General features: G+C 46.7%; 1 protein-coding gene across 8 annotated transcripts in view; it reads right to left on the reverse strand.

The window, feature by feature from the left end:
• Window positions 1-6: 6 nt before the first annotated feature.
• STX16 (syntaxin 16) overlaps window positions 7-13841 on the reverse strand; it is a 22976-nt gene continuing 9141 nt past the window's right edge. For 4 of the 8 annotated variants that reach the window (XM_024750443.1, XM_024750442.1, XM_024750441.1 and 1 more), the window contains 7 exons: window positions 7550-7657; window positions 6880-7020; window positions 5749-5914; window positions 4570-4661; window positions 3869-4012; window positions 2582-2662; window positions 7-196 (listed from right to left, as the gene is read on the reverse strand). In XM_024750443.1, coding sequence (XP_024606211.1) covers window positions 92-196; window positions 2582-2662; window positions 3869-4012; window positions 4570-4661; window positions 5749-5914; window positions 6880-7020; window positions 7550-7657 — 837 coding nt within the window. In that variant the 3' untranslated portion in view covers window positions 7-91. The other 4 variants (XR_003003839.1, XM_024750444.1, XR_003003840.1 and 1 more) reach the window with 4 other exon arrangements.

Below are 13841 nucleotides of genomic sequence, written 5' to 3' on the forward strand. Positions count from 1 at the left end.
CGGGCCCGGGGCCGCGCCTCCGCAGGAACCCACGGGCGCCGGGCGCGCGCACCCGGGTCCACGCGGGCCTCACACACCGACCCCACGCTGCTCAGTGCGACTTCACGCCGACGAGGACAACAATGAGGACAATGATGATGACAAATAATATTAAAATCACAAGCATCTTCCGATTCTTCTTTTGATACTGCTCTGCCTACAGAGAGAGGAGGGAAAAAAGGCCGTCATTTTCCCCAAAATCCCAAATCGCGTCTCGCTCACTTCCAGTCCTAGGCCTCTGGCCGCACCCACACACCCGACACCTCTGCCACCGGCTCCATCACCACGATCCCTGCCATCAGCTCCCGCGGGTTCAATCCACGCGAGTCCCATGACCCCGGAGCTCCCTATTTACCCGGCTTCGCTAACGCCCGCGCTGGGGACCCGCCATCACACGGAGGCCGCCGGAGAGGCAGAAGGCTCTGCTTTCAGATCCCTGTGGGCCGCTTCTCCTTACTTCTCCTTCCACTGACCGCAAGGACCCACTCTTTCAACAGAAGCCTCTCGCTTCCGGACACAGTTCTCTGGATGAACGCACAGCTCCTTCACTAAGAAATCGAACACCTGGCTAAAGTTACCCCAGCCAGCAGGGATGGAACCGAGGGTCCCAAAGAAGCTTGTTTTCTACCTCCTCTGAATTTGGGAACAAGAAGAAATTCAACCTTTGAAGTAGAAACAGGAAAGTTGGCCCTGTGGTGTCAAGCGCGGAAACAACCCACCGAGTCCAGTGCTGTGCGTCTGGTGACACACACGCCCGTGGTGCAGAATGTGACCCACAGAAAGGAGAGGGGAGAAGAGAGTCGTGAGGGTGTCCCCGTCCACGTCGGGGAGAGCACGTCCTGCCCTTCCGTGGACAGCGCTGCTTCACAGTGAAGGGGAAAGCGAGGAGACGGCCTGAGGGCCGTACCTGCTCAGAACATGCAACCTCTCCTGCCCTACTTCCCCGTCCCCACCAACCTTCTGACCAGGACGTCTGTTTCCTAAGCGAGCCTGCCCGCCCACCAGGAGCCACGCAGCCACAGGAGGAAACCTCAGCGCAGACAGGTTCACCCGTCTGGAGAGCCCGGCCCGTGTGAAGCAGCTCCCAAGGCTCCATCAGCCTCAGATGAGCTGACCGCCAAGGCAACGGCCAGCCGTGCCTGGAGAAAGAGGACGGCGCGTGCTTAGTTTTCTAGCGAGTAACCTGCAACACCACGGAAGCTGACACCAAATGATACACTTCGAAACCTCTCAAAACGGTTTATAAAGTAGAACCGTCAACAAAATTTTTAGCTCCCACTAGATTTGTACACTCGGGCGGAGAAAGCTTTTGCCCTTTATCTGTGTTATATCAAAAAAACAAGTTTCGCTAGTTTTTATTTAAGAAACTTCAAAACCGATGCATAATTCGACAGCATATGAAAGGCCGGGCATTACAGAGTGACAAACTAAAGTTAGTTTTCACTCTTTTAATACACAAAGCTTGGCAACCGAATGAACCCGACGCTTAAAAAGCCCTCTGCATGTACAAGGCAAGCCTCTTTTTTCTCAGTATATGCTGGAGCGCCATTCCCCATCCGGCATGTGGTGACAAAAGCACGTGGAAGAGGCAGTGAAGGGCTTCTGGTCAGACCTATGCGAGGCCTTTCTGTAAACCTGACACTACCGTCAGATACGGCCATCTCTGCCACAGGAAGAGGCTGGTTTCAGAAAGGTGACAGAGAAGTACATTAGTGAATGTACTAGGAAAAATGACCATTATATACGGCTAGGAATACTGCTAGGTCTCAAAGACATGAGGAAATGGACACAATTTGTTTTATTTGTGAAGTATCGCATTCCTTTTAAAGAAAACATGCACCCAATTACATGTGAGAGTCACTCAGCAGCGTATGTGTATGCTTCTCGTAACTCACTACGAGATTTTTAAGACGTCTTCCATCTATTTTTAACAAATGTCATGAGAAACATTCCTGAGACAGCCACTTTATTACTAGCCAAGAATCAGAGAGCTAATACTCTCACTTCAACAAACTACTCTTTCCTCAAGGTAGTACACAGATATGCTGCGGTAATTAAAAGGGAAAATCAGATTTTTATCTCCTCCAGAATGAATCCCCACCAGCAATTTATCAGAAAAGTGTCACAACAAAGAGAGGCCTGAGTCAGCAGCAACAAGCAGATAGAATGCTCGACACGTATTTTAACAAATACCCACTCAAATCGATTTCCTAAAACAAGAAGACCTGAACAAGGAATAAAATACTTTCTAAAAGGGAGAAAACCCCAATTCCTTCAGAACTCCCTGTCACGAAAGGGGATTCTCGGCAATTTCAGACCCGCGTGTGAGGTATACCCGGAACCACTGGCTGCAGGAAAGCGGCAACAGTGCACGTGGTCGGCTCTGAATAAAAACGACATGGTGCATTTTTACGGTCCTATCTCGAGCCGACGGCAGACGAGAATGCCGAAGACAGTTACGATGGAAGAGGAGCCTCTCAGGAATCCTTGATATCTCATAATAGTTTTTCAGATTCTCAACCACTGAAAGATATGGCATTACCTTGTGGAGCTGTTTCAAGCCGTCTTCCGTTTTGATACAGGACTGTTCAACATTATAGTCGATTCTATCAAGGACGGTACCCTGAGTAATAAATGACAGTTACAGACGATCAACAACCACAACTGGGAACACGGAACTTCAAAAATAAGAGATGTAAATCGCAGACATCATTATCCACAGAATTATCTGTCCTACTTAACTGTGATGGAAAGGTGCACACTGCCAGGCCTGGGATCCATCACCGTGCAACATATGAGGCACTCAGGGGCAGGCGGCTGCACTAGTTGTCATGAAAGTCCAGCTCAGGAGGAAGAGATACTGACAAATTGAGGTTTCTTTTCTGGATTTAGCCACTGCAGGATACGCCATATTCAGACTTACTGGGGCTTTAAAAAATATACGGTTCAGTGGAAATAGGCTCTGAGTGGTGAAGGGCTTGCGTCTGTGCCCGTTTGTTGCTTAAATACTTGGATTCAAGTAAGCAGAGAGGGCCAGTTAAGCCAGGCCTGGTTACGATGAGGCCTGGAAATTGACCATCATGTCTATAAACGTCAGTCACCATGTGGCTCCATGGGTCAGAACAAACACGGTAAGCTCCAAGCCACATGTAAAATTACACATTCGCCTCAGGGAGAATTTTGTTTTTAATTGTTTAATCTCTTGGTTCAAACAGGAAGAAGGGACGCTGGGCTACAAAGAAGGACAGGGCTGTGAATGGAAACGTGCTGTGTTAGGAGACGACAGCGAGAGCAGTTCCGTGGGAGCCTCGGGAGTAATTAATGTAACTAGATCTCCCAGAGCCTCGCCACTCCATTCTGAGGCTGGTTTCAGGGGGATCAGGACCCAAATCCCTGCTGGCAAGATAATAAAATACCCTAATCAGATTGCAACAGGGAACAAACAATTTAATTCTACTCAAGAGCTAGTGGTTCCAGTTGCCATTACACAATAACCTGCCGAAATTAGAAGGGAGACCTTATCTATTGGCAGAGTCACTGCTGAGCATGGGCCCCCGCCGTGGGGTGCTCCCGTAAGCACCCTTGGGGTAGAGGCAGACACGAGGAAAACTGTCACTGACATTTGTTTTTTATCTAAAAAGAAGTTTATTCGTGTTTTTATGGGGAACGATAGCAGTATATGTACATAATCCTTACACACACATATACGTACATTCGGGGAGTAGGTTCAAATCGTTTTCCTGACAGAAGTGCAGAACCAGAAACGTCTGGAGAAGGACTAGATACTATGGCAGGAAAGCCCGCTGAGGAGGCAGGTAAGTTCACGTACCTGTTCTGCAATCATGGCCCCTAGGTCCCTAAATATCTCGTTTAGGTCGCAAATAGACTGCACGATGCGGCCAACCTCCCGCTCCCGCGCGTCCACCATCAGCGTGCTCTGCCCCACCAGCGCCAACTGGTCATCTGTGAAACCCTAGCAAAACAAAAAGGACGAAATGTGTGCGTTAGCTTTCACTCCCCTCAGGAAAGCTACAGTGTACCATTTTAGATGTAACTGAAAGGAAGTAAATTCTGAAACTATTTCTGTAAAGCACATAAACCACAGATAAGCACTTATTCTTCCCTAACAGGAAAGATCCAAATTCCCCAAACAAGCGGGCTCTAAAGCACTAGCGGCCAAAGCAGGGGACACAGAGAACCCCGCGTTTGCAGCTACCCAAGGGCTAAGTAGCAAAACCACCGGGGAGAAGCCTGCGCACCTCTGGGTTCTTCCCAGGAGTGGGGTGGGCAGACTGCTTTCCGGAAGGTTCTGGAAGGCAGATGACAAGGTCTCCCTGCAGCCTTTGGAAAGGAAGAAACAGTATGGCCCCCATGACCGTTCTTCCGCCGGCTGCAAAAGCCACTTGATGGATGTGCACGTCACGCAGGGCTGATCCATTTGCATCACATGGAAGTTAAAGGTCCACGAAGAGAAGGAAAACAGACCGGAGCGCAAATGCACGGCAGTCAATTCTGCAGCCCCTCACGTACCCGATCATAAAGAGTATTATCGTCTCCATCGTCCATCAGTGGTACTGATGTATCAAAAAAATGCTGGGATCTTTCCTCTCGATTCTTCAGGCCTATCATGGATAGGAATTCACTTTACTTGAATACGTAAACCATCCTGGTTACTGTCCCACCATTAAAAAGGGGAAATCTAGAGTAAAACTCAACAGTCAAAATGGAGACATTCTTAGCAGTTTGAAAAGAACCCTATCTCACCTCCAACAGAGGTGGGGGGGACAGTAAAGGACTACAAACATGCAACAGTATGGAGTACTTGGGGTTATCTAAGACAAAAATCACACCGTAAATGTGTATAATTCACTGGATGCCAAGTGGATGACAAAATGACACAACCATGTGAGACTCTCTAAGAGAAGCAGAAATATTTAATCTAACTGCTGTTACAAAACATTAAAAAAAAAAAAATCAATATCTCTCCCTAAAACCATCTCTAGTAGAATTCCAAACGGCCCTAGTCAAATTTTAGAAATACTAAAATTAAAACACAAATATGCCAGTTGTCAGGAGGAGGGAGAACTAGTTTTGGGGGAGCATGTGGGGATACTGTTGATTACAATGGCAATAACGGAAAAACCAGTTTATAGGGTAATTAGAATGAGGGTGTAGCTGAAGCCTGACTTGGCACTATTTAGGAAGGAAGGGAGGCCGAGTAAATCACTGTGCCTGGGGAGAAAACGTTTGTTTAAACTGCTCCCGGGAAAGGTGTTGAGACTCTCTCTCAAATACTTGTTGTCGTGCAAATATGAAGCTTTAACACGATTACAACTGTTTTTTACCTACTTAGCAGCAGCTCCTCCACCCCTAACATCTAGAAAGCTACAAGCTTTTAAAATGTGCCAGACTGATTTTCAAATACTTTAAACTTGACACGGCCTATGTTTCTGTCTTGTTCTTTTTTAGATGAGAACGATTTGACACCCTGTCGCCGTGGTTTCAACCTGGGCATGGTTTCCCATTGGGGGCGGAAGGGAGCTCCTTTCTGTTCCGTAAGGTGGGAATGTGCTCAAAAGCTAACAACGAAAGGCACAGGACAAAATGGAGACTAGTAGCAAAAGAGAAGGGTAAAAACACCAAGCTGTTGCAGGCTCTAACGCCGGAACCCCCGTTACTCAACGAGGCCCTGCACGGGCGGACACTCACGCTTGAGGTAGCCCGACTGCGCGCGCCGGAAGCGGGCGGACAGCTCCTGCAGAGTCTGCGCCAGGGAGCCCACCACGTTGCGAAGCAGCCGCTCTTCCTGCTCCGAGCAGGCCCTACGGGCCTGGCTGGGCAGTGCCTGCACCGCACGCTGGCACCTGTGGAAGAGCTGGGAGAACAGGTGGCGCTCACAGCAGGCCGGCGGGTGGGGGTGGTGGTGGCCCAAGGTGCCCCTCGGCCTCTTCGCTCACCGGCCAGAGTGAGACACACAGAGCTCTGTCCAGACCGGCTGGCTCCGAGAACGGCCAAGAGATCAATGCTGAACCGGACCTGAACAAATGGGGTGTGTCTGCGCGTGCGCGTGCGTGCGTGCGTGTGCGCGCACGCTGTGTGCATCACTCCTTACGGCCTTCTTCTCATTTAGTCCCGACAGACACCCTAAGAGGCAGGTATTATTATTGTCACTCCCATTTTACAGACGAGAACACTGGAGTCCGAGGGATTAAATGAGAGTCGTGCCATTGTTACATCGCTAAAAGCCAGGATCCAAACACTCCAACACCCCAGGGCTTTTCCCACCCACCACGCCGCTTCTCTGTGAATCTGCGACACAGAAGATTCGAACAAATGGAAATTGTAAGTGCTAGTTTACACACTAGTCACACTATTTTAAAATTACTCAAATGTAACATTTTACAAGAAACATTTCTAGGATGCTGAGTTTCTCTAGGATACTAATAGACTCAGTCTGGGGCAGTAGCTCTCCATCCTTTCAGTTACAACCACCATTTTTTTTTAACATGAAAAAATTTTGCACACTAGTATACAATAGAACTTACACATCTTAAGACCAAATGATTGAACTCAATAATGTTCTGAATTTAATTTTCAGATCAACCCACAGTGGTATCTACGAACAAATGGAAAACAGTCCCCACTCCTCCAAGGCATGGAGCAGATGCTGCCACCTGGAGCAGCTCAGGGCCTCCTGGAGTCCCTCGGTGAACCTCCGGTTGGGAAGTGGAACTCTGGGACTAACCTGCGATCTGGTTTAGAGCCGGACCGCGTTCCGGATTTTGAGAGGGGGAGAAGGCTGGGAAGCGCGGGCTCCCGCCCGGGCCCTTCCGCCCTCACCTGCGTGATCTCTTGGGTGGTTATTTCGATGGCATGTTCCTGCTCGAGGCTGTCATCCAGGGTGGGTCTGTTTAAGTGCTGGTCATGAAGGCAGGCCAACTCCTTCATCTTCTGTTTAATCCGGCCAACATCGTACTGTATCTAAACACATGAAATCACAGAACGTCACTGCCGCCCGCCAGGTATCTGTCTGCCTCTGAGACAACTGGCTACACTCACAGTACGGAGCTCAGTCTTCAGCCAACTTGTAGCTGCCTGAGCAACTTTTAATTCAAACGACCAGACATTCAAATAGCACTCCTGGTTACACAGTTCTTCAGCTTATTTCTATAATTCAGGTAGTTAGTACTAAAACCAAAATCACAAGCGTGCGCGCGCACACACACACACACACACACACTCACACACACACACACACACACACTCACACACACACACACACACACACTCACACACACACACACACACACACTCACACACACACACACACACACACTCACACACACACACACACACACACCCCTTGCCTGTGGTATGTGAACAGAATAATCCTAAATCTAGCGTACTTCCAGGGACACTCGTTGGAGTCTTTATGGCAGGTATCTTAAGATACGTTAATGTCCTAATTACCTCAATAAATAAGAGAGTGTGGAACTAACATTCAACTTACTTCATCCACTCCATCCACCCATTTAGGAGGTAACCGCTTTGTCACGCCAACTGCTGCTTCTGGGTCTAAGCTAATGCCCGACACCAGAGCCATGCGATCATCAGCAAGCTACAGGGAAATAAAGGGACAGTAAAAGAATTATTCAAATTCAATTTAGATAAGCACAGTCTTACTCCCTTTTACTGCTGCTCCCCAAGAAGATTCGGAAATGGAGGAATAAGTGCACTTCCCTGTGTTACAAACTTGCTTCTGCTACTGCTAGGGTATGGAATGCTTTTCCTGTCTCTTCATGCACCACTTCTTAATTTCCTTGGGCATACTTGTGAACACGCATTTGACTTGCTCTGGCTATGGAAATGTAATGAAAAAGTCAACAAAAGATCCTTACAAGAAAAACCTTAGTACTATCCTATGATGGGATGGCATGAACCTCAGCAATTAATTCGATCAGACAGACGCAAGTTAAAAAAAAATTCGAGGCTGTAAATGGAACTAACACAAAAAGGTCACGGTTTACTTACATACACTTAGCTTATTTTGTAAATAGGGCTGATCTAGTTATCTTAGTCACAAGATCATTAACCCTGTGTTAAACTGTGTGAAAGAATTGCCTAAAACAGTCAGCAAATTATCCACCATTTGGCAAAAGCAATCCTTAAAATTTCAAGGCACTCTTACACTGTCCTTTCCTTTCTTTGGTTAAATGTCCACGGGCAACATTTTCACTTATTTTGAAATGATCTCAATAGTTCTTGTTTACTTTACCTATATAATACACTGCCGGAGGAAGCTTTTAAGAATGGGAGGGAAATCATGGGTTCGGCATGCTGAAGCTGCCCTCTGGCCTGGAGGCAGTGAATGCTGAAAGGGTCCCGAGGTACCCTCTGGAGCCCAGCACTTACAAATGCCAGTTTCAGAAGATGCAAATGATGATCAAAATAGCATGGAAAACAGCACGTGAAAGTCCTTTACAGGTAATACTTTGTAAATTTTCTACATCACACTGCAGAATTGGGTGAAGAATTTATATTGCTTTTCTCCCCACCTCTGCATTTATCTAAATTTATTGTTTTTCATTCATTCGGCAAATACCTGTTTGCTTTTCTAACAATAAAGGAACAAGGCAAAATGTTTAACGTCCTCAGACGAAGGGGGAAGATAAATCACATAAGGAAAAGCCTAAATTAAAAGAACTCTTCAAGTAATAAGCCCTAAATCCCGAGCAGAGAGATCGTAGCAAAATCCCTAAAAGCAAATGAGAGTCCTGCGTCTGCCACCCGTCATGCCTGGGGTGGCGCTGCCCCCACTGGCTCAGGGGACCAGCAGCCCCAGAAGTGCTCCCAGAGTGTCTGAGTCGTGATCAGGGCCAGCGCATTCCGCCGCCGCGTGGACCCTGCAGGGCCGGTGTCATTTCAGGTCTTAAACAAATGGTGCGTCATCCCACCTGCACTATCTGGGCTTCTGCGTCTGTGACATGGTAATTCTCAACCAGAGCCACCTTGTCTGTTTTTAAGAGTTCACTAACAGGAATTTTACATTCTCTTTATTATTTTAATCCTCACAAAAGCTAGGTGAGCTAGGAACTATTATTCCAATCTATAAATGAGGAAATTGAAACTCAGGAAAGTTAACTAGCTTGCCCAAGGTCACAGCGTATTAGGTGACAGATTAAAACCTGGACCGGCTACTCCGGGAGCACCGTCCACCCGGATTGGCAGGCGCATGAAATGTAACTGTAACTTGCTGAACGCACCAGGACAACAAGCCCTCAGACTTAAACGATAACGCCAGACACGGTCCTCGGATCCATTCCCTACCAACTACACCAGGGACTACAGGACAGGCTCTGGCTGAGCACAGAGGCATCCACAGAGCAGCCTCTCTCGAGGACCAGCTGCAGATGCAGCCCCAAGGTGCAGACCTCACTCCACACAGAGCTGTGTATTCCTCAGAAGTCCTGCCCCAAAGTCACCGAGAGCTATGCAACTTTGTGGAGGGCACGATGACCAAAACGGAAGGGACAAATCACACATCAGCACCCAGCGTCTGCCAGCTATACAGCAGGCACGGTAGAGCTGCCCGAGAGCAGGACTTGATCTTACATCTCCAGCTGTTCACATAAAGCAACACCTACAGGTCATAGTTTCTACTACGCCAGTTTATCATCTAACCCACTACGTTTTACTATGACACCGTATCTCAATAAAGTAATAATAGGAATTTGTTTTATTTAGAGCTTTTAAACTCACGATTTTGAACTGCTCTTACGGTTTACTAATAGCCATTAAACTAAAAAGGATACAGAGATGGTATTCACCTAAATTTATCTGCACGATAATTGGTATCAACTTCTCTGAAACAAATAAGAAATTATAAATCACATATGAAAAGTCAGTTGAAGTGGATTCAACTCTTTTTTAAGCAGTACCTGATTTTACACCATAGATGTGTTCCCCCAAAAAACGCATGTAACAGAGTGTGCGAACACACCCTCTTCAAGTGTCCTAAGGAAGCTTGCTCATCGAGAGATCCCCACGTGAGGGGGACAGATGCTAGCCCATCTAGCTGGCCCTAGCTTTCCCACATGCTGTATCAGGATGTTGCCAATAAGACAGAGGAGCTGATTCTTTGAGACTGAGAGCTTTAAACAGGGAGGAATTGGTCCCCTTTATGCTATAACCTGCAGCAACAGCTCATCACGACGAAGAAACGCAGCCTGACTCAGAAGAAATGTGGCATTTATTTTATCAGTATGGATTTGTAATACATTTCACAGTATGTACTATTTTTCTTTTAAGACTGTTTTGGGAAGGGAAAACCTAATTGAAGATAAGTGTCACTTAAAAATGGGAACAAATATGAACATTAAAAAAATACATCTTAAATGCAAAACGATCACCCTTTCAACTTCAGAAACCTCACTGCCAACCTCAACACGTTTTCTCATTTTTAAGATCCAGAATATATCAGTTTTCAAGTTGCCATCCAAGCCGGTTCAGACCTTAAAAAGCTGCCAGATTTTTCATTCTCTTTACTTGTCCCTACTCCATTCGGTGTCCCCCTCCCAGATAGATGGTGTTGGTCATTAAAGCTTTTCTTAATGAACTTGTGCTTCTGAAGTAAAAAAAAAATCTTTCTTACTTTTTAAATAAGAAAATTTTTTTTAATAAAATTGTATTTATGAGGATTAAGAATTCTTGTCTCTTTGATTTGTAACCCTTGTCCTCCAAGAACTATAGGGCACGACCACAACCCAGAGTCATCCAGCTCAACTGCATCAAGGCAGGAAAATTGCAACGGATGCTCACAACGGCGCACCCAAAGGCTTCTTGTTCAGCTCATCAAAATTATCTTCTGTTCCTGGTCCACTTTAGACACTGACAACTGTCCCTTTAAAGAGTACCAGACAGTATGCACGAGTGCTTGATCTATGGACGGAACACACACACACACACACACACACACACACACACACACACACACACACACACACACGAGCACACACACTTCACTGCGGCCGACCAGGGCTGAGACGAAACACACACACACACACACACACACACACACACACACACGAGCACAGTCTTGTAAATCTTGCTGTCCCAAACATACAGCCTTCCTCCTCTTAGTGAACCCTGCCTTTACGAGAAGGCTGATTTGGTGTACCGTAAGATTAAGGAAACGGCAGGGCCCCTGCAGGGACTAGGAAAGTCAAACACAGCCCCTCCCACCCCCCACCACACACCCATGTAAAAAAACACACCAAGTTCAGCCATAATGCCCTGGTAATAAGAACCAGTACTGACCATTCTGGACTTTTTAAATGTTCTGTGGCAACGAACATTTAAAAAAAGTCCAGAAGGGACGTTGACAATTACAGCCTGGCAGCTCTGGTTTCCACCTGAGACAGTGTGGGAGTGTGTATGATTGCAGTCAGACCACAAGCATAACTCACTGGGCTCGGAAGGCTAATTGAGACAATTAGGCTGAAGAAATCTCAGTTCGTTGAGGGAGTGAATAAGCCTGTTGTAGAAAAGAGAATCAGGGACTGTCAGCCCTACAGTTTTGTTTTTTTTTAATCTGTGATAGTTTTAAAAGCGTTTACTTTTTCTGATTATGAAACAATAAATGTTCAAAACTGACACTTCCTTAAATGTGCAAAAAATATAGAAAATTAAAAAACCTGACAATCACACCACCCAGATACAATGTTACTAGTTTCATTGATTTTCCTTTTTTTCTCAACTCTTATATACGTCCTAAAAAAAAAAAAAGTAGGGAGCAACAATTAACCTGCGCTCTGTTGGTAATGGACCCCCACTGACTTGGTCATTTTAGTCCCAACAACAGAAGTCCAGAGGGTACTGCTCCCTGTTCTACAGATACAGACACCGAGGGGCTCACAGACTTTCCTTCTCAATGCTGCCCTCAGCAGGGGGACCAGTGAGCCAGCCTGTGGCCCCCACGTCCCTGCTACTTCACCCTGCCCTTCCCAGGCTATATGGTTTGGGAGCCTGATTTTACATCTTGTAATTTTTTAATAGTTCCTCCTATGAATTTTAAAACCCCACAACTTGGGAGATGACTTTGTCCTAGGCAGGGAGTAGATGACAGCAGAGAGCAGAGGACAGGGCCGTACACTGGGCAAAAGGGTGAACGGTGGGTGGGTTTTCTCCCTGGGCACACCTTACTTAGTATTCCTGGAGAAGAACACAGCCTGCTATCCCCACGGTGCAGCAGATCTTCGAACTGGTTTGAGTCGGAGAAACGACAAACCAATGTGAACACACTGCAGGAGGCCACCCCGTGACGCAGTCAGGACAGTGTGCTCAGGCCTCACCTACCCAGGGGTGGGCTTCCATCTGACCCACGCCAGGATCGATTCAAAACCCTACCGCAGCCTTGGCAAGGTGAGGCTCTGGACACCGTTCCTAACACAGCCCCAGCTCCTCGGTCAGCGCCCGGCACTTCGTGGTAATAAATACACAATTATAATTAGATGCGTGAGTCAACAACAAATGGAATGAATGAATGAAGTAAATAAAAGACAGGTCATATACAATTCACTTCACTGATATAATGGTTCTGGACAAAGGACAAGAAGGGGAAGTGAGTGGCTCGGGTGGCCGAAGGGCCACGTGGCCCCGGAATGGAAAGGCTTGGAGCTCGGAGGGCCTCTTGGCACGTGAGGTGCGTGTGGCTGGGAAGGGGCTCTCCACTCGGGGTCTCTGCTAGAGATCGTGGCAGAGAGAATTTCTGCGGGGGGAGCCAGTGTCTGGAACTTGCTGCCTGAAGAGGAAGTAGGAGAGACTGGAAATAGGTTCAGACGGTGGAGCCCTCAGGAAAGACGACCCTTGACAGGCCCGGTGGGAGAAGTGTTCAAACTTAAGCTGTTCTGCTGTTTGTTTTTTCCCCACGGCCCACTTCCTTTTTGGGGCCACAAGTCCCACATTTCCAAACCGTTCAGTAAGCGGTAGCATCCATTCTTAGATGGATGGGTTTGGTTTTAAATACTAATTGTTTTTTAATGACTCAAGTAATAGGTACACATGGTTTAAAAATATATATCCAACCTACGGAAAGGGTTTGCAACAGAAAGGCAGTTTCCCTTCCATCCCAGACTTTTCCTGGAAGGTATCCACTGTTAATAGTTTCTTCTGTCTCTTTGCAGAAATCTAAGCACACACAAGCCTGAATGCTAGTTAAAAAAATAAAATAACTTTTTTTTTTTAAGAGTAGGAATCGCGGTGTCCAGTGTTTCACATCAGGCGTCTCCCCCACTTGGCCGTGTGTCTGGGAGCTCATTCCCTGCAGCCCTCAGAGACAGGCTGCACTCTTTTTAACAGGTACAGTACAGGGAATTAGAGTTGCTATATAATTTATTTAACCAGTTCTCCACGAAGGACCTTTAGGTTGTTTCCCATCTGTTGTTATTATCAACTAGTAAGGGATCCCATTGGTTTTGAAGACAGTGGCCCTAACCCCGCCTCACCGTTCACACTCCTAAAATTAAAACAAAAACCAATGACACCCTCCCACCCCCAATTTTAAAAGGACTCTTTTAAAAAGGTCTACCTTTAGGAAAAATATTTTCAACCCCTTCATGGCTGAAAAGATAACAGAAACACAAAACCAACAATCACAGTTCAATCCCCTTTTTCCTCAACGTTGGCTTTTATTCACACGACTAGAATAAAGTGCTGTGAACACATACCCTCTCCATCTTCTGGGAGAATTGCTAATAAGTGATGAAAAGGCCAAAATCGTGCTGCTAGGAAGTGGGGGGGGGGGG

This window comes from Neophocaena asiaeorientalis, unplaced genomic scaffold (assembly GCF_003031525.2).
Source record: "Neophocaena asiaeorientalis asiaeorientalis breed wild unplaced genomic scaffold, Neophocaena_asiaeorientalis_V1.1 scaffold606, whole genome shotgun sequence".
In the NCBI taxonomy this organism is placed as follows: Eukaryota; Metazoa; Chordata; class Mammalia; order Artiodactyla; family Phocoenidae; genus Neophocaena; species Neophocaena asiaeorientalis.